The 22,018-nt window shown below is 47.3% G+C and overlaps 1 protein-coding gene and 1 long non-coding RNA gene across 4 annotated transcripts in view; one reads left to right on the top strand and one right to left on the bottom strand.

The window, feature by feature from the left end:
* ST3GAL2 (ST3 beta-galactoside alpha-2,3-sialyltransferase 2) overlaps window positions 1-22,018 on the bottom strand; it is a 59,913-nt gene that overhangs the window by 25,842 nt on the left and 12,053 nt on the right. For all 3 annotated transcript variants that reach the window (XM_086688920.1, XM_025920731.2, XM_086688919.1), the window contains one exon: window positions 550-1,946. In XM_086688920.1, the coding sequence (XP_086545046.1) occupies window positions 550-888 (339 nt within the window). In that variant the 5' untranslated portion in view covers window positions 889-1,946. The remainder of the gene's footprint in view (window positions 1-549; window positions 1,947-22,018) is intronic.
* LOC112857359 (uncharacterized) lies at window positions 2,081-4,951 on the top strand. The gene is made up of 3 exons (XR_003223316.2): window positions 2,081-2,375; window positions 3,598-3,834; window positions 4,181-4,951. It is a non-coding gene; the product is annotated as an uncharacterized LOC112857359 (long non-coding RNA).

Genomic DNA, 22,018 nt, shown 5'->3' on the forward strand with positions numbered 1-22,018 from the left:
TCTCATCCCCTGCCCCTCACCTCCCTTATCTCCCAAAGAAACTCACAATGTTTTCTTATCCTGGCCCAGAAGAAAGCCTCTTCCAGCAATTGTAGAAAACTAAGTGAGTGGCCCTCACGGTGTTTAAAATTCTTGTGAGCCAACATTTACAAATTAGGATATTTAGCAAAAAACTGTGGACTTCCAAGTTATCGTAAGGGGTCAGAAGATCCAGCATTCTCCCCGCCATGGTCCTTACCTCTCGCATCTTCCTCCTTGGGGCCTGTATCTCCTGTGTTATCTCCCTGGCCTAGTGGGCATTTCTGGTGTCTGCTCAGCCCCTGTAGGCACTAAAAAGTGGTTCTCTCTCCTTCCAGGCCAAAGCTCACTCTGCCTTTCAGAATCTGTGACCCTACCAGATGGCTCTGGTCAAATGGACCGAATACTTTGTCAAGGCTCTGGGGGCCAGAAGGCAGAATGCCCAAATCCAAGAGGGGCTTGAAGAGTGACTCCCAAACCGGGGGACCAAGGGGGCAGCAAAGGGGAGGCAGGAGGGGCTGTAGCTCTCACCATCCACCACCTCTGGACATCTGGAGGCAGATCCATATTCTCTCGGGTCCACACAGGGGAAATGTTGCTGTTGAAGTGGCTATCGAACCAGTCAGAGGCTCCAGTGTCACCCATGCAGCGGCGGCAGGCACAGCTCTTGCCGGGGAGCCCTTCCTTGCTGAGGCGCTGCAGGCCAGCATAGCCAGGCACCAGCTTCACCCGGTGGGTCCCACCCAGGGTCCCCGAGTCCAGGTAGGGCAAGGTGGCCATGCTGTGGTGGGAGTAGGTGAAGAGCAGTGACATGATGAACACCAGCAGGAAGGCCACAGAGAGGAACCACACCCGTAGGGAGCACTTCATGGTTTGGCGCCCCGGGGGGCCAGACCACCAGCCTGGTGGGCAGTGGGGTGTCACCGTGGCCACTCCTTTCCCAGCCCACTGACGGGCCAGCCACAGCGTAGCCTGCCTCTTCTGGCACCACGTGCAAAGGGCATAGGGGCACGTGCTGAGGAGGGGACAGAGGCAGGGGTCCCTCACCACACCCTCCCTCTACGCAAGGAGAAAGCACGTAGGCAGGAGTGGCTCCCCTGTCCCTGGGCCACTCGGGCCCCTGCTTATGGCTTCATCAGGTCTCTCTGTCACTAGCTGGGCCACAGAGGCTCTGATTCTCCCACTGCCCTGGTGAGGGGCAGGTCAGTCCATCCCAGCCCTCTAGTCCCTTGGGGTTGCTGGCTGCCAGCTCCGGGGGCCCCCCTCTTTGGTGGCTCGAAACGGTCCAGTCTGGAGCATTCGGAGTCCTTGTGGTTCATGAGCAGACACGGAGGCGGCCCCTCGTCCCCTGCAGTGGGGAAGCCTTTGAACCTCAATCACAGCAGAGAGCACATGAGCTTCAAGTGGTCTGGATTCCATCCAAGAGTTGTCCCCGCCTCAGCTGGCCCTCCTGGGCCAAACCCTTCACCAGGGGAGGGAACGATGCCCCAGTCTTGAGAGAAGAAACCCAGGAAGCTCTGTGGGTGTCAGAAAACTCGCCTGCAGAGACTAAGATCCTCCTTGCATTAGGTTCTGCCCTTCCGCTTCCCATTCAAGGCGCTGCTCCCTTCTCCCAATGGTCACAGACCCAACTGTGGTCGAAGAGGGTCTCACAGAGCTCCTGCTCCTGCTGAGAGGTCCTCCAGGGCCTGGGGACAGCTGCTGCTCAGTGGGGATCTACTGTGAATGCCGTCTGGGTCAGCTGAGCGTGTGCCGAGCTCCCTGCCAGGGCCCAGGCCTCCTTGGTGCTGCTGGCCCAGCCTCACAGGCTGCTCTGCCCATCCCCACTCCCCTGAGGCCTGCTGTCCTGCTGTTAGCTCTCGCTAGCAGTAATCCCCTGGCAGGTTCCCCCTCGCTCTCGTCAGGCGCCAAGCTGCCGCAGCATGACCCTGAAATTGCAGAGAGGAAAAGTAATGTGCAGATAAATTGCACTCGCACACGCACGCGTGCATGCACACACACACTCTCTCTCTCTCTCTCTCTCTCTCTCTCTCTCGGCCCCGCCCTCAAGTCCCAGAGGGGACAAGTTAGCAGGAGAGGAGACGCCCACTTAACCAAAGGGTGAACAAAAGAAAGGGCTCTCTCCTCTCACCACCCACAGATAGCTCTCAAGGGCTGCAGAGGAAGAGATTAGCCTACTCTCCTCACTTATTAGCCAGAAAGTAAACAAGGACATAAAGGGATTTCCCTGGAGTCCAAGGCAAGTCACTGGAAGAACCAGGTTCAGAAAGTTCCTAGTCCAGCTGTGTGAGGTTAATTCCAGGTGAAACTGAAGAGAAAATGGCCCAGAGAAAAGATCACAGGAGACTTGCCTGCAGGTATGACTCCCCACCCTGGTGCTCTCTACCCTCTGAGGAGTTGTGAGAAACCCTTCTGGGCAAGAGAGGGGTCCATGGGGGAGGGCTGGGCCTCTGCCCTGGGATTTGCCCTCTCCTCTCCCGGGTGTGGGCTCTAGATGAAGCATTCCTGGGTTAGCTCAGTGAACTATTAACAATCCTTCCAGCTCTGGTGTCAGGATGCAGGGGTGTTGGGCTCAGAGCCCCAACCACACAGTCATCTAGACAGTTACCTTCATCTGTATGTTTGGATGAAGTGAATGCCAGGGTCCTTGGGGACATGGGCAATCTGAGGCCTTAGGCTGCCCTGGTGGGCAATAGCAGGAAGAAGAGGCTAGCAGTTTAGGGAGGGGCCCTAAGGAAAGGAATTTGGATCCATGCCATGTGCAAGGGAGGCTAGGCAAAAGTCAGGGACAAGGTTGAGAGTGGAGGCCCTGGGCCCTGGCTCCATGCCATAGGGATCACTTAAATCTGGCTGCCTGCCTGTCCCCACCAGCTCTTCTCCAAATCCAGTTAGCCCCAGTTCTGACCTGGCCCCTGGGCACCACAGCCCTTTGCTGAAAGCTCCAGCTCCAGCCAGCCCTTCCAGGGTCCTCTGGCTGCTGCCAGCAGCTTCAGAGAAGGCCTCTCAGACTGTGTTCAAGGACCTTAGCTGCCCTCTCCACTCATGGCAGCTCAAATTTCTGGAGCCGAGCCAAACCACAAAGCCATCGGGGAATGGAACTAGCACATTCCAATAAGGAAGACACGGTTCTGGGTGAGGAAACAGTGATCACAGAAGTAAAGGAATTTGCCTAAGGTCACAATCTTGTGAGTGGAGGTGATATCTGTGTCCAGGTCTATCTGATTCCAAAGCCTGTGACCGGCCAGGGCACAGAAAGAGGCCTGTGACTTCTTCCAACTACCAAGGGGTTCCAGGACGAGTGACAAGCAGACACAGAGGTGGTTTCTAGGGCCTAAAGCAAAGCTTCCCCAACATGTCTCACCCAGGGTGACTGGCTCTGATTCCCAGGGGGCCCAACAACACGGGTTCCAAGGTGCTTTGCTTCTGATGTTTTTTTACTGCACCTGTTTGGAAGGCGAGATTCCAGGCATAGCCTTTGGCTGATTGTCTGTAAATAGGAAGCCAGGTCATTGTCTCTTTCAATTCCCTCTTTGCCCCTTTCTATGCCCAACATCTGAAGAAAAGCACTTGGTTTTACAGGGTCCTGCTCCTAACATCCTGTGACCCAGCGAGAGCCAACCACAAAGCAAGTGGCTAAGGGAGGCAGTGACTTTCCAAGAGGCCTCTCCAGGGAGACCTGGTTTCTGGTGGGCAGCCCATGGTGGCCATTGAAGGTCGGGGCTGGGCAGAAGTTGGCACAGGAGGCTCCAAAGGAAATGTCTCCCTATTGGAGAAGTAACTCCTTGGGATTCCAGCTCAACAAAGGGGGCATCTGAGGTAACTGGCTACCTTGTGGGGAAGAAGAAAAGTCCTGGTTTCATCAATGTGTTGGGGAAAGGCAGAGAAGTGGGGTAACCAGCAAAAGCCCTTGCTTTGCAAACCCCATGGCCAGGCTGTTCCTGGGAGCTTGAGCAGCTCAACATGTGTTGAGGGCAGAGACACAGGGAGGAATTGTTGCTACCTGGAACTAAGAAACATCAGAGGCCCCTCAACATGCACCCCAAACCCCAGAAGTCACCCAGTGCTGACCCTTGAGAAGTACTTTCATGCACCTTGTTTCCTCCAGTGGACTCCGCGTGCCCTTCAGGTGCTCACTGCCTAATTCTGATTTCTTCCCTCACAGCTGCTCTGATCTTTCCCGTGAAGCCCAGGCATACACACACCAAGAGAACAAAGTTGGAGGGAAGGCACGTGCTCTGGTACCCAAAAGGGAAGTAGACCATTCTTCCGGACCCACCTGGCTGCTGGGGACTTGTTTGTTCATTCAGCAGATACTTAAAGGACTAGTACTGGGCATGGGGACAATGCGGGACAGGACACACCCATCCTGTCCTCACAGAGCTTCTGGTCTAGTGGCAAATACAAAGGGAAATTACAGGGAGCCAGGAGAGAGAACAAAGAATGCAAAGAGAATGAGGAGGAAGCAAGACTGACCTGATAAACATAGAATAAATGGGCCCATGAAGCAGGCGGGGGTGGTGAGGGTGTCAGAGACGAAGGCACAGAAGGCTGAGGGTGACCACAGAGGGCTTTGAAGGGATTAGGATTTATTATGAATCTGATGGTAGGGTTTGTGAATCATGAGCTGATTTACATTTTAAAATGGGCTCTTGGAGGAATTAAAAAAAAAATCTATTTCAGCACCCCCCTCTGGTAACCAGTTTATTCTCTATAGTTAAGAGTCTGTTTCTTGGTTTGTCTCTGTTTTTCCATTTGCTCATTTGTTTTGTTTCTTAAATTCCACTTATGAGTGAGATCATATGGCATTTGTCTTTCTCTCACTGAATTATTTCACTTTTATCCATTCATCTATTGATGGACATGGGCTGCTTTCATAATTTGGCTTTTGTAAATAATGCTACAATAAACAAAGGGGTGCATGTATCCCTTTGAATCAGTGTTTTTGTATTTTTTGGGTAAATACCCAGTAGTGCAATTGCTGGATCATAGGGTAGTACTATATATACACACACACACACACACACACACACACGTATATATGTGTATATAAATGTGTGTTTGTTTGTTTATTTATTTATTTATTTATTTATTTATTTATTTATTTATTTATTTATTTTAAGTAGGCTTCCTGTGCAGCACAGAGCCCAATCTAGAACTTGAACTCACGACCGACCTCAAGACCTGAGCTGAGATCAAGAGTGGAACCTTTAACTGGCTCAGCCACTCAGGCAACGAAGTTCTATTTTTAACTTTCTGAGGAACCTCTATACTGTTTTCCACAGTGGCTGCACCAGTTTACATTCCTACCAACAGTACATGAGTGTTCCTTTTTTCTCCACACCCTTGCCAACACTTGTTTCTTGTGTTGTTGACTTTAGCCATTCTGACAGGTGTGAGGTGATATCTCATTGTAGTTTTGATTTGTACTTTCCTGATGACAAGTGATGTTGAGCAGCTTTTCATGTGTCTGTTGACCATCTGTATGTGTTCTTTGGAGAAATGTCTGTTATGTATTCTGCCAACTAAAAAAAATTTTTTTTAATGTTTACTTATTTTTGAGAGACAGAGACAGAGCACATGCAGGGGAGGGGCAGAGACAGGGAGACACAGAAGCTGAAGCAGGTTCCAGGCTCTGAGCTGTCAGCACAGAGCCTGATGTAGGGCCCAAACCCACCAACTGTGAGATCATGACCTGAGTCGAAGTCGGAAGCTTAACCAACTGAGCCACCTAGGTGCCCCTGACCATTTTTTAATTGGATTATCTGTTTTTTGGGTGTTGATTTGTATAATAAGTTCTTTATGTATTTTGGATACTAACCCTTTTAGTTTTGTTGATTGCTTCCTTCATTGGGCAGCTTTTTATTTTGATGTAGTCCCAATAATTTATTTTTGCTTTTATTTCTCTTGCCTCAGGAGACATATCTAGAAAAATGTTGCTATGGCCAATGTCACAGACATTATTGCTTGCACTGTCTTCCAGGATTTTTGTGGGAAAATTAAAAAAAAAAACTAACAGTACCAAGAATTGGCAGAGGATGTGGAGTATTAAGAACACTCACACATCACTATTAGGACACTAAGTTGGTACAATGCTTTGGAAGATAATGTGGTACTACCTAATAAAGACAGACATAAGAATATCCCAGTGGTGTTTTGTGTTTTTTAAAAGAGAAATTAAAAACCATCTTTCTCACAAAAAAACATGGTGTGGGAACAGACTGCAAGAGTAGAAATTTTCCTCAGTTGTCCTGGGCTAATTTATTTTATGACTTCCTTTGTGTGAGTATCTTCAGAGATAAATCTTCCTGAGGTATGGGTGGGAATGAATGCTTTCTCATTGAAAGGCTAAATATTTAGAATCACTGAATAACAAATCCAGGGAATTTGGCCTGCTTGTCATTTTAAGCAGATTTAAAGCTTAAGGTGAAGCCTGACAACAGGTTGAATATACTGTTTCATTCCCCCCCCCTCCCCAAATCTCACTCCCACTTGGGACGATCTATTTTTTCCACTGGGGTTTAATTCATATCCAATAAAATGCAGTGGTCTTTCAATGTAAAGCTTGATGAATTTTTACCTATGTGCACATCTGTGTAGCCACCCATTAGAAAACAGAGAGCAATTTCTATCACCCCAGAAAGCTCCCTTGTGCTCCTTTCCGATCAATATCCTGCACTCCACCGCTTTTCTGATTTCTGTCACCATATGTTACATTTAATTGCTCTTGAAATTCATAGAAACACCTATTATGTATTCTTGTATGTCTGGCTTCGTTTGCTCAGTGGAGTGTTCTGGAGGTTCGTCCATACTGTACGTATCTGTAGTCTGTTCTTTTCCATGTTTGGAAATTTGAGTTGCTTCCAATTTGGGGTCGTTATGAATAAAGCTGCCCTGAACTTCTTGTATACGTCTTTTTGTAGACACTTACTCTTATTTCTCTTGGGTAAATACCTGGGAGTGGAATTACTGGGTCATAGGGAAGGTGTATGCTAAACTTTACTAGAAATTATCAAATAGTGTTTCAAAGTGGCTGTAGCATTTTACATTTCCACCAGTGGTATATGAGAGTCCCATTTGTTCCATGTTCTTGAAATTTTCTATCTTTAAAATTTTAGGCCTCCTGGCAGGTGTGTAATCACCTCTAGTTATTTCTACTACCAGGTACATATGGACATGTGCACCAAAAGACATACAAGGATGTTGAAGACACCACTTGGTAATAACCGAAAAATGCAAACAACCCAAATGTCCCTCAGAATAAAAAGGGTAAATTGTGGTACATTCATGTCATATAGAAAAAATGATTGAACTCTAGTTTCAGACGTCAATAGGGATGAATATGACCAAAAAATGACTATGTTGAGCAAGTAAGTAATGCCAGTAGTAGGAGTTCATAAAAAGTTCAAAAGTATGCAAAGCTAAGCATATGCCTCTCTCTATATATATAGAAGATAAAACAATAAAGAAAATCAAAGAAAAAATGTAAAATTCGGGAAATTCCTCTGAAGGGACAGGAAGGTAGGTAAGATCAAGGAGGGGCTTACAGAGGCTTCAGAAGTATTGGGTAATGTATTACTCCTTAACTTAGGTGGTGGAAACAGTCTTTTTTATTTTCATTCTTTTTTAAAAATTTATTTTGAGAGAGACAGCAAGAGAGAAAGTGCACACGAGTGAGCAAGCAGCGGAGGAGCAGAGAGGGAGAGAGAGAATCCCAATCAACCTCCATGCTCAGTGCAGAGCCTGATGCGGGGCTTGATCTCATGAACCATGAGATCATGACCTGAGCTGAAATTACCAGTCGGATGCTTAACTGAGCCATCCAGGTGCTCCTATTTTCATTCTTTTTTTTTTTTTTAATTTTTTTAATGTTTATTTATTTTTGAGAAAGAGTGATACAGAGCATGAGCAGGGGAGGACCAGAGAGTGGGAGACACAGAATCAGAAGCAAGCTCCAGGCTCTGGGCTGTCAGCACAGAGCCTGACCCGCGCGGGGTTCAAACCATCAACTGTGAGAACATGACCTGAGCTGAAGTCAGACACCCCTATATTCATTCTTTAAAGACAGAGAGAGAGAGAGCGAGAGAGAGAGAGCGAGCGTGTGTGTACACACATGATATGAAATTTCCAGAATAGGCAAATCCATAAAACAGTAGTTGCCTAGGGGCAGTTGGGGAGTGACTGCTAATGGGTATGGGGTTGCCTTCTAGGTGATGAAATGTTCTAAAATTGTTTGTGGTGATGGATGCATAACCATGTAAGTAGACTAAAACCCACTGAATTGTACCCTCAAAATGAGTGAACTGTATGGTATGTGAATTATAACTCAATAAAGGTGTTGCCAAAAAAAAAAAAAAAAGAAATTAAGAATGGAACGAAGTGGAATGGGGGTTAAGTTGGGAGATACTGCAGAATATTTGTATGCTGGTAGAGGAAAAAGTTAATGCTGCAGGAAAAAGAATACAGTGGAGAAGCCAAATCCTTGATAGTAAGAAGGGATGGGAGCTGGACCTACACGGAGAGGGTCTGCCTAAGAAACAGGAAGCAAAGCAGAGTCAGGGCACAGACACAGGGAGGGATTCGGCAGTAGGAAAATGAGGGTCTCTTCATTATTGGGGTTGGAGATTTACAGAGACCAGATGTGAAACAGGCTTCTAAGAGAGAAGGGAAGTCACATGAGAAATTTAGTAGGTGGCAGAGCAATGCTGCCTGGTTTGCGGTCACAAATTAGCATATTTGGTAAGACTGCTGAACAATAAATGTCCCCTAAATGGCTGACCGAGCTTAGGATGCTGAGAATGAACTGAGGAACTGGTGACCGGAGTCCAGAACATCAGGGGCAGCACGGGCCTTGAAGAATGGATGGTCTCCCTCCCCTACACCTTCTATCAATCAAGGGATGCACGCTTGAGCAACCAATACAAGCTAAAGGGGGCCTTTAGTTTACAGGTAGAGGAGAGGAAAAGCAGGTGTATGGGATTGAGCAGCAAAGGCTGCTCCAAAAGGAGAACAGGGAGGATTGGCTTTTGGAGGCTAGGGTGGTTTTAGAACCTCGCCTCTGGTCAGTTCCCAGGAGACAAGCCGTCGAATTAACCTAATGAAGCACAGGATAGCACAGCCTCAGACCAGCGCAGCTGAACACAATCTTCTTGGCAGGCAGAGAAAAGAAATGTCAAAATAAGGCTTGGAGGATGGAAGGGGGGCGGGGGGGGGGGCTTGAATCTGGAAGGAATGGGGAGAAGGAAAAAAAAACCCAGCAAGACGCTGACAAAGTACCCTCTTTCCACCCACTGTCACACAGCCTGAGGACGTGTCCCAGAGTCTTAATATGAAGGCATCAAACCACAGATTACTCACACTGCATGATGCTATATGAGTTTCTGAGCATTTGGGGGCATAGCCTCTCATTTAGTATTCACAGAAGTCTCAAGACTAACTGAACGAGGTCATCCAGGCAGTAAGTGACGGAGTTTTAATGCCAACCAGGTCTGATGGCTCCAAGGCCAGTGCTCCTGCCACAAGCACCCACTGGCTACCAGAGAGGCTCTTCCCACTAACTGGGGTAAAACAATTGAAAGGTTCCCCGTGCCCCAGATCCCGGCCAACCTAGCAACCCAGCAAACTCCCTGCCTCCCTGCCTACCCGGGCAGAAGGTGCCTGGGGCAAAGGGGGGCGGGGGCAGTCATTGTTTTGAGGAAGAGACCTGATAGTCTCAAACCCAGTGACGCATGCCCTTGAAGTGCCTGAGAACTGGTGGCTTCACCTTCCCGTGTTCAGCTAAGTGAAGTCATCTCATTGCAATAGCCTGGCACCAGCCTCTGGCACAGGCCCATCACAGTTATCCTAGTGACTCAGGCCCTCCTTGCACCCCAGTTATATACCCTCGGGCAGCCTCTGTCTCTTGAGCGCCTCCCTTCCTTGACTTGACATCCAGTCTGGGCTCGGCTCTGCTGGTGCTGCTGCTGCTGCTCAGAGTTAGCAGTCAGGAAACCAGAGCTCATGAGCGAACAAATTTCCTCAAATCCACAGCCATCACTCTCGCTAACTTTAAATTAGGTCCTAAAAAATAAACCACCAGTCTTCATGATGAGAGGACCAATGTTGCCCCTTAAGAGGCAGGCTCTTGGGGGAGGACTGCTGGGCTCAGAGGTGTGGCAGTGGGTGGGGCAGATGGAGCACCACGATGTGCTCCACTCTGGCCCAGCTCTGCTCCACACTCATGGGGTCCCAATGTGGTTTGTTTTCATCAGGGAAAAGTCCAGGAATTCACTATACATATCCATACTAGGGAAGAAAGAAAAGTCTAGAAAAACAACATTATCTCAAGAGCTGAGCAGACAAGGCCAGACATAAACAGTTGGGGAGAGAGGAAAAGATGAGGCAAGGAACAGAAAGTCATTTAAAGAACAGAACCACCTGGTGACAAAGGCCAAAAGCCATTCCTGATAAGGCCCTGAGTCTCACTGATAGGCGTCTCCACGCTCCAGACCACTTATGGCTTTTTTTTTTTTTCCACTTATTGCTTTTTATCCAATATGATAGAGTTTTTTTTTTTTTTTGAAAACATGAATGTAATCCATTATATTTATGTATTTGGACTTCTGTTATTACCTTACTTTGTGTTTTCTCTTTACGATTTCTTTAGTTCTTTTTTCTTTTCCTGACTTCTGTTGGATTGGCATGCTTTGTTCTCCCTGATCCCCCCATTCTTTTTCCTCCTGGCTTAAAAATTATATTTCTCTTTTTTTTAGTGGTTAAATTGTTAGCATATATACATTTTTTAAAAAGTGAAGTCTGCAAGTTTTTAGCCACGCTACCCCTTGAACAAGGCAACAATTTGGTGTGATTTAACAATGAAATTCCCTACTTCATTATACCTTATTCTTCCCTGACAATGTGGTCAACAATTTTAACTTTCTTTTTTTTAATTAAAAAACAAATTAGACACTGGATTTTTGTGTGTTTCGTCATCTGTGGCAGGCACTGCTCGTTGCCTACCAGCAGCTACTCCCCTTTTTTCTTGCCAACAGAGTCCTGATTTTGTTCAGGCAATAAAGGAGCCAGTCCCAGGAGATGAGGCAAGCCTAGTCAAGGCCAAGCACAGTAAGTCTGTTCCCTTTTATCTGGAAGTGGTCTAAGGATGGATCAGCCTGGGCCAATGAGACATAAGGAGATGTCTGCAGGGGCTTTCTTGGAAAGGTTCTCTTTCCCAACAAAGAGGCACATTCAAAACTTCCTCTTAGCTAGCATCTCCTTGCCTTCCTGCTTGGGATGCTAGAGTAATGACACAATGCATGGAGCTGCAGCAGCCATCTGAAAACCATGAGGAGAGAGATCTTTCACCCTGAGGATGGCAGAGCAGAAAAACGGAATGATCTAGGGTCCTTCATGTCAATACTGGACTACTGCCCCAACCCTGGAACTTCCTATCTCCGTATTTCTCATTATAAGCAAATTAAGTATTTTTTTAGAGTTTAAGTCACTGTGGGTTATTCTTTTACTTGTAGCAGAAAGCATCATGATATACTGTCCTATAGTTAATTTATCAACATTATGTGTCAATTTCTGTGCTCCATGATGGCACTAACAACCTGCTCCTTTTCCCAGGTTTACTTTTCTTCTTGATGAAGTATACCTTTAGTAGATCTTTTAGCAAAGGCCTGTAGGTGATAAAACTGCCTTAGCATGTTCAGAAATACCTTTAATTTTACCTCGTTCTTGAATGATAGTGGGGTGGAGAGTTCTAGCTTCCATAAGATACCCCTCTATCATCTTCTGGTGTCTAAGTTGATGTGGTGTACATTAGCCTAATTGTCATTCCTTTGAATTCTTGTTTGCTCAGGTAGTTTTTAACATTTTCTCTTTATTTTTGCCTGCTGTTTCACTATATTATGCCTAGATATCTATTTATTGTTTGGTACTCATGCTGTCTCTTCAGTTCTGGAATTTTCAGCCATTTTCTCTTCAAATATTAATTCCTTGCCGTTTTCTTGACCCATATCTGGAATTCCTATTAGGTACATGCCAAGCCTGTCAATCTGTCCTTCATATCTACGTTGTATTCTAGATGGAGTCCTCAATATTATCTTCCAATTCATGAATTCTGTGTCCAGGCTAGAGTTCTATCTATTGTTTCAAATTCAAATGACACTATTTTTCACTGTTAGAATTTTTAGTACTTTTCATACTGACATCTTCCTGTTTCTTTTTCCTTTTGTAGCTTCCTTTATTTTCTTTAATGGATTTAACGTTTCCTTATCTCTTTGAGGGTCTCTTTTTTTAAGTTTGTCTGTTTGTTTGTTTATTTATTTATTTATTTATTTATTTATTTATTTATTTATAGAGAGAAAGAGATAGAGAGAGAGGAAGGGAGGGAGGAAGATAGAATGTGAGCAGGGGAGGGACAGAGAGGGGTGGGGAGAGAGAATCCTAAACAGGCTCCACACTGTCAGCACAGAGCCCAATGCAGAGCTCGATCTCACAGACTGTGAGATCATGACCTGAGCTGAAATCAAGAGTTTGCGGGGCGCCTGGGTGGCTCAGTCGGTTGAGCATCGGACTTCGGCTCAGGTCATGATCTCACAGCTCGTGAGTTCGAGCCCCGCGTCGGGCTCTGTGCTGGCAGCTCAGAGCCTGGAGCCTGCTTCACATTCTGTGTCTCCCTCTCTCTCTGCCCCTTCCCTGCTCATGCTGTGTCTCTCTCTGTCTCAAAAATAAATAAACATTAAAAAAAAATTAAAAAAAAAAAAGAGTTCGCAATTGGGGGTGCCTGGATGGCTCAATCGGTTAAGCATCCGACTTTGGCTCAGGTCATGATCTCAAGGTTTGAGCCCCACATTGGGCTCTGTGCTGATAGTTCAGAGCCTGGAGCCTGCTTTGGATTCTATATCTCCCTCTCTCTGTGCCCCACCTCTGCTTGCGCTCTGTCTCTCAAAAATGAATAAATGTTTAAAAAAATGTTTTTTAAAAAAGAGTCCACACTTAACCCACTGAGCCACCCAGGCGCCTCTAAAGACATTCTCTAATTACTCTGTTATTTTCATTTCTTCTGAGGTAAATTTTTTTTTGATTTTTATTGGTTCCTTTTTTCTCATTAGTTTCCCCATATGTTTCTAAACTTTAGTGTATAAATTCATCTTATCTGTTATACTTTACTTTTGCTTCCCTGTCTAGAGGTTTTCACCTTTGTCTCCCCAGGTCCTCTGGCTCTAGGATCAAATCTTATAGCATTCACTCAGCTTAGGTCCAGGATGTGAGGTTCTTTCTCCCAGGCAAGCATCTTTATAAGTCGTAGCCCCAGAGCAGGGTTGGAAACTTTTTTTTACCTACTTTTCCAGCCCCTGAGTTCAAGCAGTGTACAAACTCTAATTCTATGCTTCATGTGGAGAACTTTATAGCTCTGTTACCCCAGATTTCCAGCTGCTTCTGCCTGCTTCCAGACTCAAAGAGCAGCAGGTCTGCAGCTTCAGCCCTGGTCTCCTCTTTGTGTTCCTGCCCCATTTCTCATTACAGGGATGTTTGTGGTTTTGTGTGTGGGGAAGGAGGGGGAGTGTATGACTATGTTTTTAGAATTTTATCTTTTTGTATATTACTGCTATGTGTTTAGATATAAATTTATAGTGCCATCTTGACTTGGATGAGTTGGATTAAACCATCTGTACCAAGTAACTGAGGATCCCTGCCAATACCAGTCTCCTGGGAAGGCATATCAAACCATCTCTAACAAGATTCACAGAACTCCAGCCAGAACTCTGAAGGAAGCAGACTGAGAGAGCCTGAGGTAAGCTGATCAAGAGTCCCGATTAAAACTGTTCTCCCATCCCTGCCCCATTTTCAGTACAGTCCACCCTAAGGGTAGGGATGGGGTGTGCAGACATGCAAATAGGATTTTTCAGATGTGGTCTGACTAGGCCTTCACAGGAGAAGGCCACCCAAGCCATCAGCCCCTCTTCCATACCACGTGACTTTCACAGTCTTTTATCTGGCCAGAGAAAAATGCATATTGGCCATAAGGACACCATTGATGAAAGGCCCATCTGACTCTCTTGAGTCCCCAGCCTGCCTACAGTAGGCCCAGGTTTTTGTTTCAATTATATCAGGAGAGTAATGGGTTGGGGCATCTGGCTGGCTCAGTCAAAAGAGCAGGCGACTTTTGGGATGCCTGGGTGGCTCTGTAGGTTGAGCCTCCAACTCCTGATTTCGGCTCAGGTCATGATCTGTTTGTGGGATCAAGCCCTGTGTTGGGCTCTGTGCTGACAGCATGGAGCCTGCTTTGGATTCTCTCTCTCCCTCTCTCTCTATGCCTCTCCCCTACTCTTGTGCACTCCCTCTCTCAAAATAAATAGACTTAAAAAAAAAAGACAGAAGAAACTCTAATATATAAAAAAAAGAAAGGGGAGCCTGGGTGGCTCAGTCGGTTGAGTGGCCGACTTCAGCTCAGGTCATGATCTCACGGTTTGTGGGTTCAAGTCCCACGTCAGGCTCTGTGTTGATAGCTCAGAGCCTGGAGCCTGCCTTGGATTCTGTGTCTCCCTCTCTCTCTGCCCCTCCCCAATCCCCACCCCCACCCCCGCTTTCTCTCTCTTAAATAAAGAAAAAAGAAAAAAAGAAAAAAGAACAGGTGACTCTTGATCTTGGGGTCATGAGTTCAAGCCCCATGTTGGATGTAGAGATTACTTAAATAAACAACAAAATAATAAACTAAATAAATAAGTGCATAAACAAACTGAAGAAGAAGAAGAAGAAGAAGAAGAAGAAGAAGAAGAAGAAGAAGAAGAAGAAGAAGAAGAAGAAGGGCAGCAGCGGATTCAGGAGCCAAATTCTAGTCCAGGCTGTCACCAGGCAGCAAGCCACTTTTTTCTTTTCAGGCCCAGATTCTTTTTTTTTTTTTTTTTTTTAAATATGAAATTTATTGTCAAATTGGTTTCCATACAACACCCAGTGCTCATCCCCACAGGTGCCCTCCTCAATACCCGTCACCCACTCTTCCCTCCCTCCCACCCCCCATCAACCCTCAGTTTATTCTCAGTTTTTAAGAGTCTCTTATGTTTTGGCTCCCTCCCTCTCTAACCTTTTTTTTTTTCTTCCCCTCCCCCATAGTCTTCTGTTAAGTTTCTCAGGATCCACATAAGAGTGAAAACATATGGTATCTGTCTTTCTCTGTATGACTTATTTCACTTAGCATCACACTCTCCAGTTCCATCCACGTTGCTACAAAAGGCCGTATTTCATTCTTTCTCATTGTCAGGCCAAGATTCTTGAACAAGCCGATGAAAGCAATCCTCCTTCCACCCTCTTCCTCTCTGAGATAGAGAGGATTGCTGTCCACCACTTAGTAGTGGTGGACACTCACTAGTAGTCATCGCAATCTACTTTCTTGAATCAGACACTTGCTTGTCTCTTTCAGCTTGTAATGCATCCCAAAGGTTCTGCCCTCAGCCCTTTTTGCTTCTTTCCCCCACCCCCTTCCAAATCTGTTGCTGCCTTCTACTCTGAGTTTTAGACCTACATTCTCAACTGCCTCTTCAGCGTGTCCTTACGGCACTTCAGACTTAAACTCATCATCCTCCTGCGTTCAAAAACATATGAGATAGGGCGCCCATTAGGGCCAAGATCAGGCTCTTTAGCATAGCATTCAGAGATCCCTAAACCAGGCCACCCTCTTAAGCCTCATCTCTCCCTATACCCTACCCTCTAGGGGTTATGAACTAGTTTGCACCACAGGCCAAATATGGCCCATGTTTATTAAGATCAGATAAAGAGCCTAGAAAGATATGTACATGTCTATCTCCATCACTCAAAATACAAACTCTAGTTGTACAAAGACCGTGTTTTTAATTGATCATTTCTGTATCACTGTAAGACCTAGCACTGGCCTACATCAAAAAAGTACTTGTCTAGCTGAGTATCATCTCCATATGCAACCCCAGGATTATAAGAATCAGAGGAAGTCATGGTAATGAAGCAATGCTTTGAAATCATTTCATAAATCATTATATAAGTATGCAGATGGAAGTGATGATTATATTCTGCCCCCACTCTTCCAGTTCTAGAAGTGAAAGCTTTCTCCAACTTCTTGTGGACCACCAAGAAACATGTGGCCTTAGGTACAAACTAGATTTAGCAAGTCAGAGGCAATGGAAAAGATGTATGTATAAACGGCCAAAGTCTTAAGTTTCTGTCAGCAGGGACATACCGGGACTGCTAAAATGGAACTCTCTTCAGTCATTCCCCTAGGCACTGCAGGCCATCAGCTGCAGTTCTCCCTAGCCAAGTCTCCAAAGATCTCCCATCTGTTTGCCCCAGCTCAAAGGCCCTTTCCAGTGAAGCCTCCCAAAAGAAGAAAGCGCCTGGAAAAACTTGGACTCACATTCTGGCTTTGCTCACATTCTTGTCAGTTAATAGCTGACAAGTAATTAACCATTTAACTTTTCTGATCTGTGTCCTTATCTGTCAAATGGGAATCTCATCCATCTCTGTAAGGGTTTTTGTAAGGATGAAAGGAGTAAAGCTTCTAGCTCAGAGCCTGTGCTCCTGGGTTGGATATGTTTAGAGCCACAGTTCTGTCAGTCCCAGTTTGGGGCAACTCTTCTGGGCTGGAGCCCTATGATGCTGGGTGGGCATCAAGAGGATAACCCCCACTACACAGCCCTGGCTCAGATTCCTCAGCACCCTACCCTGCCTCCAGCCTTTCCTGGGTCAGCATCACCAGCGTCTTGCTACAGAGCTTCCTTTCCCATAGGCACTGCCTCTTGTCCCCACAGTGTCAGGGAGCAGCTTCCAGGGAGGTGGGGTGGACATGTTGACCTGAGGTCTCATAGTCAGGTCTGCCCTGGCTGACCCTTACCCCAGACTGTGCGGAGAGGAGCGCTAGGTCTATCCTGTGGCAGAGCGTGCAGGTCACAGGGCCTGTCACATCTTCCCCGGCTGCCACTTCATTATACCATATGGAACACAAGGCCTGCCCTGAGCTGGTTCTAAACAGCTCCCTTAGGCCCAACCATACTTGTCTATGGGCTCTCTAGCCACAGTCAGCAGCAAGATGCTACCAAAGACATGGTTAAAGGAGTTTCTCCATAGGGCTGAAAAACCTCAGACATTAAGAGAGGCAGGAGACAGGCAGAAGACCCTGAAGGTAGGAGTTTAGGAAATAAATCAGTTTCTCTGGGGACTTTTGGAGGAAGCAGGAGTGGGATAAATGAATGGTAGCCCAGGGCAAGCCAGAGAGGAGTCTGGAAAGCTGGGAGCTTAGATCTTAGTGCCCAACTCTGCCTCCCTGGGACAATTAAATGTGACCATATCACCTCCCACGGAACAGGGGACTAGGGTGCCAATAATCCGGCTCTGATTTTCTTTAAAGATAACAAAGTGCCAGGTGGCTTGGCCATTCATCACTGCTTGTGGTTCAGATCACAGTCATACCATAGATGTATAATGAAGAGCCACAGAAAAGCTGTCAGGGCTTCCTTTTCCTTCTGCACTTGTCTGGATGTCTGGGGAATGCTTTGAATCTCAAGAGAAAGGCAGAGGATGCATTCATTCAATAGATATTATTGCCACCAGGGAGTGGCCAACAACATGGAAAAGGACCCCAGTCCCTCTCCCTCCTTGTATAGCTGCATCATTGCCCATTAGCAAAACCCTTCATTCTATGGCCTTGTGGCTCTTGCTCTGTCAAAAAGCAGAGAAAGGAGTTCCTCTGTTTTGAGGACTCCCTCAACCTCTCCAGCCTGCCTGCCATGCATGGCTCCTTGATTTTTCTCGCCAGGCTTACTCTAGGAGGGCTGCCCTGCCACGGGAATGCCATGAGGCAGCTGACCTCAGAGACTAGCATTCTAAGTCCCACATGTAGGCCTCGCCCTCTAAAGAGGTGGGATCTGTTGACGTGTTTCCACAGTCTATCCCAGAGGCCACTGGAGGTGCAATATCTACCAGCCGAGCACCTGTGGAGGACTGAGCTGAGGGCTCCAAGAAGGAAGAGATGAGTGAATCTTCAATTTAGAGCCGCCTTGGGGAAAAGGACCATGCTCTGCATCAAACTCACTCTTACCAAAGACAGCCTTCCTTGGGGCATCTGGGTGGCTGAGCTGGTTAGGCATCCAACTCTTGATTTTGTCTTAGGTCACGATCTCATGGTTCACGAGTTTGAGACCCGCATCCGGTTCCATGCTGACAATGAGGAGCTTACTTGGGATTCCCTCTCTCTCTGTTCCTCCACCCCTGTGTGCTGTCTCAAAATAAACAAATAAACTTAAAAAAAAAAAAAAGAAAAAGAAAAGGGAGCCTCCCTGCTCTTCTCAGAAACAGGTATTAATCCAATGCTCCTCAACACTGGCTCCCAGAAACATACACACTCCCTCTACACTGGGGTGCAGGGAGTGGGTCTAAGAGAAGGTTTAGGAGAGAGTCTCTTTGCACTCCATCCCCCTTCCCAGGGGGAGCGAAAGGGAAGAACGTGGTTTCTCCAGGTAACGTTCAACCCTCTCTTCCCCAACACCTGCACCCGTGTGGCAGGGAATCAGCCAGTTTGAAAACATGACTCAGCATACCCAGACAGCTTCCTGAAACAATAATCCTAGGCAGGAGCCAGCAGACTGAGAAGGAAGCTCCAGAGGCTGGGGACAAAGGGCAAATGCTCCTAAAGGAGCTATAATTCAGGAAAAATGGTGGAGAGGGGCAGGGCATTTCCCTCTCTAACTCCCAACCAGTGCTCTTTCTCCCAGCCCTTGGAGAGCAAAACCAGAATTCCTGACCACTTTCTGGCCACTTTTTCCCTCACTTTGGGGAAAGGAACAGGATTGGCATTCCTGCTTTCTGCCATTGCCCTTTCTTGCCCCTTTCCAAGCCTGGACCACGGCAAGGGGTTCTGCATGGGGTCTCCCTTCCCTGCACCTGCAAGAAGGCTCAGGCCACTACACCCCAGAAGGGGATGATGGAGAAGGTGCTGAGTGAGGGCACATACAAGTCTTGTCAGTGCACACCTAGAGAAAGAAGAAGCTATTCTTCTAGAAGTTTCCAGACCACAGTCTCTGTGGTTCAAACTCCATCTAGGCCGTGGCCCAGGCTGAGTTGAAGGACTTCACTTAAAACTCTAGCATCTATCCCCACATCCTCTCTGGGATGGGAGGATAGGGGAGAGAATGCCAGAAAAGAGGTCATAACCCAACTGCCAGTACTGTAGACCTGCAAGAAAGAGGCCCAGGAAGCAGGGTGACTGACTGCTTCCCTGGCAAGAAAGTCTGCACAACAGGTATGTACTGTCATCACATGGGCACAACCCACCAGGGTTCCAGGCCCTTGGCAAACCAGAGGGAAGCCACCAGTTCTTACTGGGTGGCATTATGGGATGGGCTTGGCCTAATGCTCCAATGCAGAGAACAAGCTATGACCCCAAGAATGCTGACAGAACTGGGACAGGTGGGTCCGGAAGCACTGCTCTCTCAGAGTGCATCAGCACCTGTTCTGGGATTCTCCCCTCTTCCAGCTCAGGGGCTGGAAGCCAGGAGCAGAATGCCCACTCAGTGAGGGCTCACATCATGCTTGAAGGTACAGGTGAGAGCAAGGCTCTGTCATCTGCCCCAGGGATGTGCCACACCTCTTCCACTGGGCTGGTAGGAACTCTAGGTTTTCAGTCCCCATGGCCCAGCCAAGCTACCCAGGTGGAATGTCTGCCAGAGCCTCTGGGGCCATGAAGGTGACAGCCTGGGCTGCAGGCATGGGAGCCTACTTTGCACGGGGCAAATTTCTCTAAAGGGTTCCAACCTTAGCAAGGTAGGACAGCAGGCTGTAACGGATGACAACCTCCCTTTTTCTATCCATCTTGCCCCCACATTCCCTTGTGAGGTGTGGTTCTTTTGATTTTTTGTGTCTCCATCTGAACATTTGGTATGAAATGGGAGCATCGTACATGCTGGCAGGCAGCAGTTTGGAGTGTGGAGACCTGGCCCCTGGGCATCACTCATATGCCAGGCGGGACACAGAGGCAGTGCTGTAGGCTAGAAATGCAGCTTTATGACCAGGCCCACATCTACTTCCTGCATCAAGACTAGATGACTTCAGTATTTTTTTGGTTCTTGTTTTTAAACCCAATCTATTCCTTAATCCACCCAAAAAACTCCCATTGACCAGGCCCACTTCTTATCAGTTTCTATTCTTGTAGCCCAGTGGGAGGAAGGAACCAGGCAGGGAGACTTGTACAGTTCCCGACAAGATCAGATGTTGGAGGACCGCCAGCCCTTCAATGGCAGCTGTAGGCTAAGCTGGGGCATAAGCACTGTGTCAAGAGATGGGTCCTACTGCAAGGCTTACTTAAAATAAGACAGAACTCCTACAGGGTACAGTTATGTAGGTGCTAATCCCCTGGGACGTAAGGATGGAGCCAGCAAACCCTGGATAGAGAGGAGGGTGGGCCAGGCACTTGATCAGGAGGTAGTCTAGCTCTCTTGGAGGAGATCCATGGTAGTATGGGTCCTAAGGGCTGCCTTACACAGGAAGGCAGGTCAGAGCTAGGAAGCCGAGACTCTAGCAGAAGGGCATGCAGAGTTATGCTGGCCTGGAGATAGGATCTCCTGCGGTGGAGTACTCTGAAAACCCTAAAAACAAACCAGTCGTCTGCACTTTGTGAGCCAGGCTGCTTTTATTCTCTATCTTTAGCTTTGTTTTGTTCTTCTTTTATATTTAGTAATGTCGTTTGGAAAGGTCAGCCTATGGCAGCTATGCTAATGGAAACCCAAAGAAGGTGTTTGTAGCCATGCTTGGACAGGAGATTAAAGGGAAATGATGTCCTCTCTCTCCCCTGGGAGTGGAGGTAGAGAGAAGTGGAGTAAAAGGATGGAGGAGCCCAGAGTTGGGCCCGTTGCTTGGTCACTGTGTCTTCTGGATGCTGCCTTTCCAATAGAGACCTTGGAAGTTCCACTTACAGGGCGTGAGTCTGTGCTCAGCCTGCTGCCATCAGAGATTTCCAGCACCAACTCCACAGGCAGCTTTGGGAAGCACCCCTACCCCGTCTCCCTGTTTTTCCCTGTGTCACTTCAGGAGGCAGAAAGCAAGTGGCCAGTAAACTGGAGAGCCCAGCTCTGGACTGCGCCATGCCCAACAATTGCTGTCATTTCTCCCTTGCTCTGCCTGAGCAATCTTCTTTACTGAGGAGTTGATACTATGTTGTGACTGACTCAGGCAGGGCCCCCGGGATACAGAACATCTCTAAGGTTGCTGGGTAATACACTTCATCACCTCTGGAAAGTAGCAATATCAGCTGGTACCTTACACTGCCTCTGATGCTCACTCCCAGGTAAGTGGAGTCAGGGGTGTGGGAGCAAGGCGCCCTCCCCAGTCCTATTATCCAGAAGTGACTCATCCCCCTGGATCTGGTTAAGATGATATCCATCATGATAAGCATTAATGATGTCAACTTCAGGGGATGTGGAAGGGAGGAATGCACAGATCAGGGTCCAATACAATGGTCCCCAGGGAGCAGTCTCTATTGTCTGGCTTATTATGTATTTTGTCGTTATACAGGGATGCACTAGTTTAGGACTGAAGCTATGCAAGGTTGATCCGGGGGCTATGAATAGGGGGTCCCAGGGCCTGCTTTCAAGCCCTTTGCCTTCTTTGGTGAGACTGGGGCATCCCCACCCCAACATGTGCCTATGAGTTAACATTTGACAGTGAACTCTGGACTAAATTCAGAGGACCTCAATTCCAGAACTGGCTCTGCTGTTAGCCAGTTGGGTCTTTGGGCAGATCATGTCTCTCTGGGCCCCAGGTCCTCCATCTGTAAAATGAGCATGATAATGCCTGCCCTACTTGCCCATGATAGTCCCTGCCAAGATGAAATAAGCGAGGACCGTAAGCTGCACGATGTACCTGAGGTACCATGGAGTTTCAGCCTCACCGAGAGGAGAGAGGCAGGGACAAGAGTAGACACTGTGGCTAAGCCTAAGGGAACAAGGAGGTGTGAGCCAGGCTGGGTGACCACCTAGAACATGGCCCCAGGCAGAAACAG

This window comes from Puma concolor, chromosome E2, assembly GCF_028749965.1.
Source record: "Puma concolor isolate L17-30 chromosome E2, mPumCon1.1.hap2, whole genome shotgun sequence".
Classification (NCBI taxonomy): domain Eukaryota; kingdom Metazoa; phylum Chordata; class Mammalia; order Carnivora; family Felidae; genus Puma; species Puma concolor.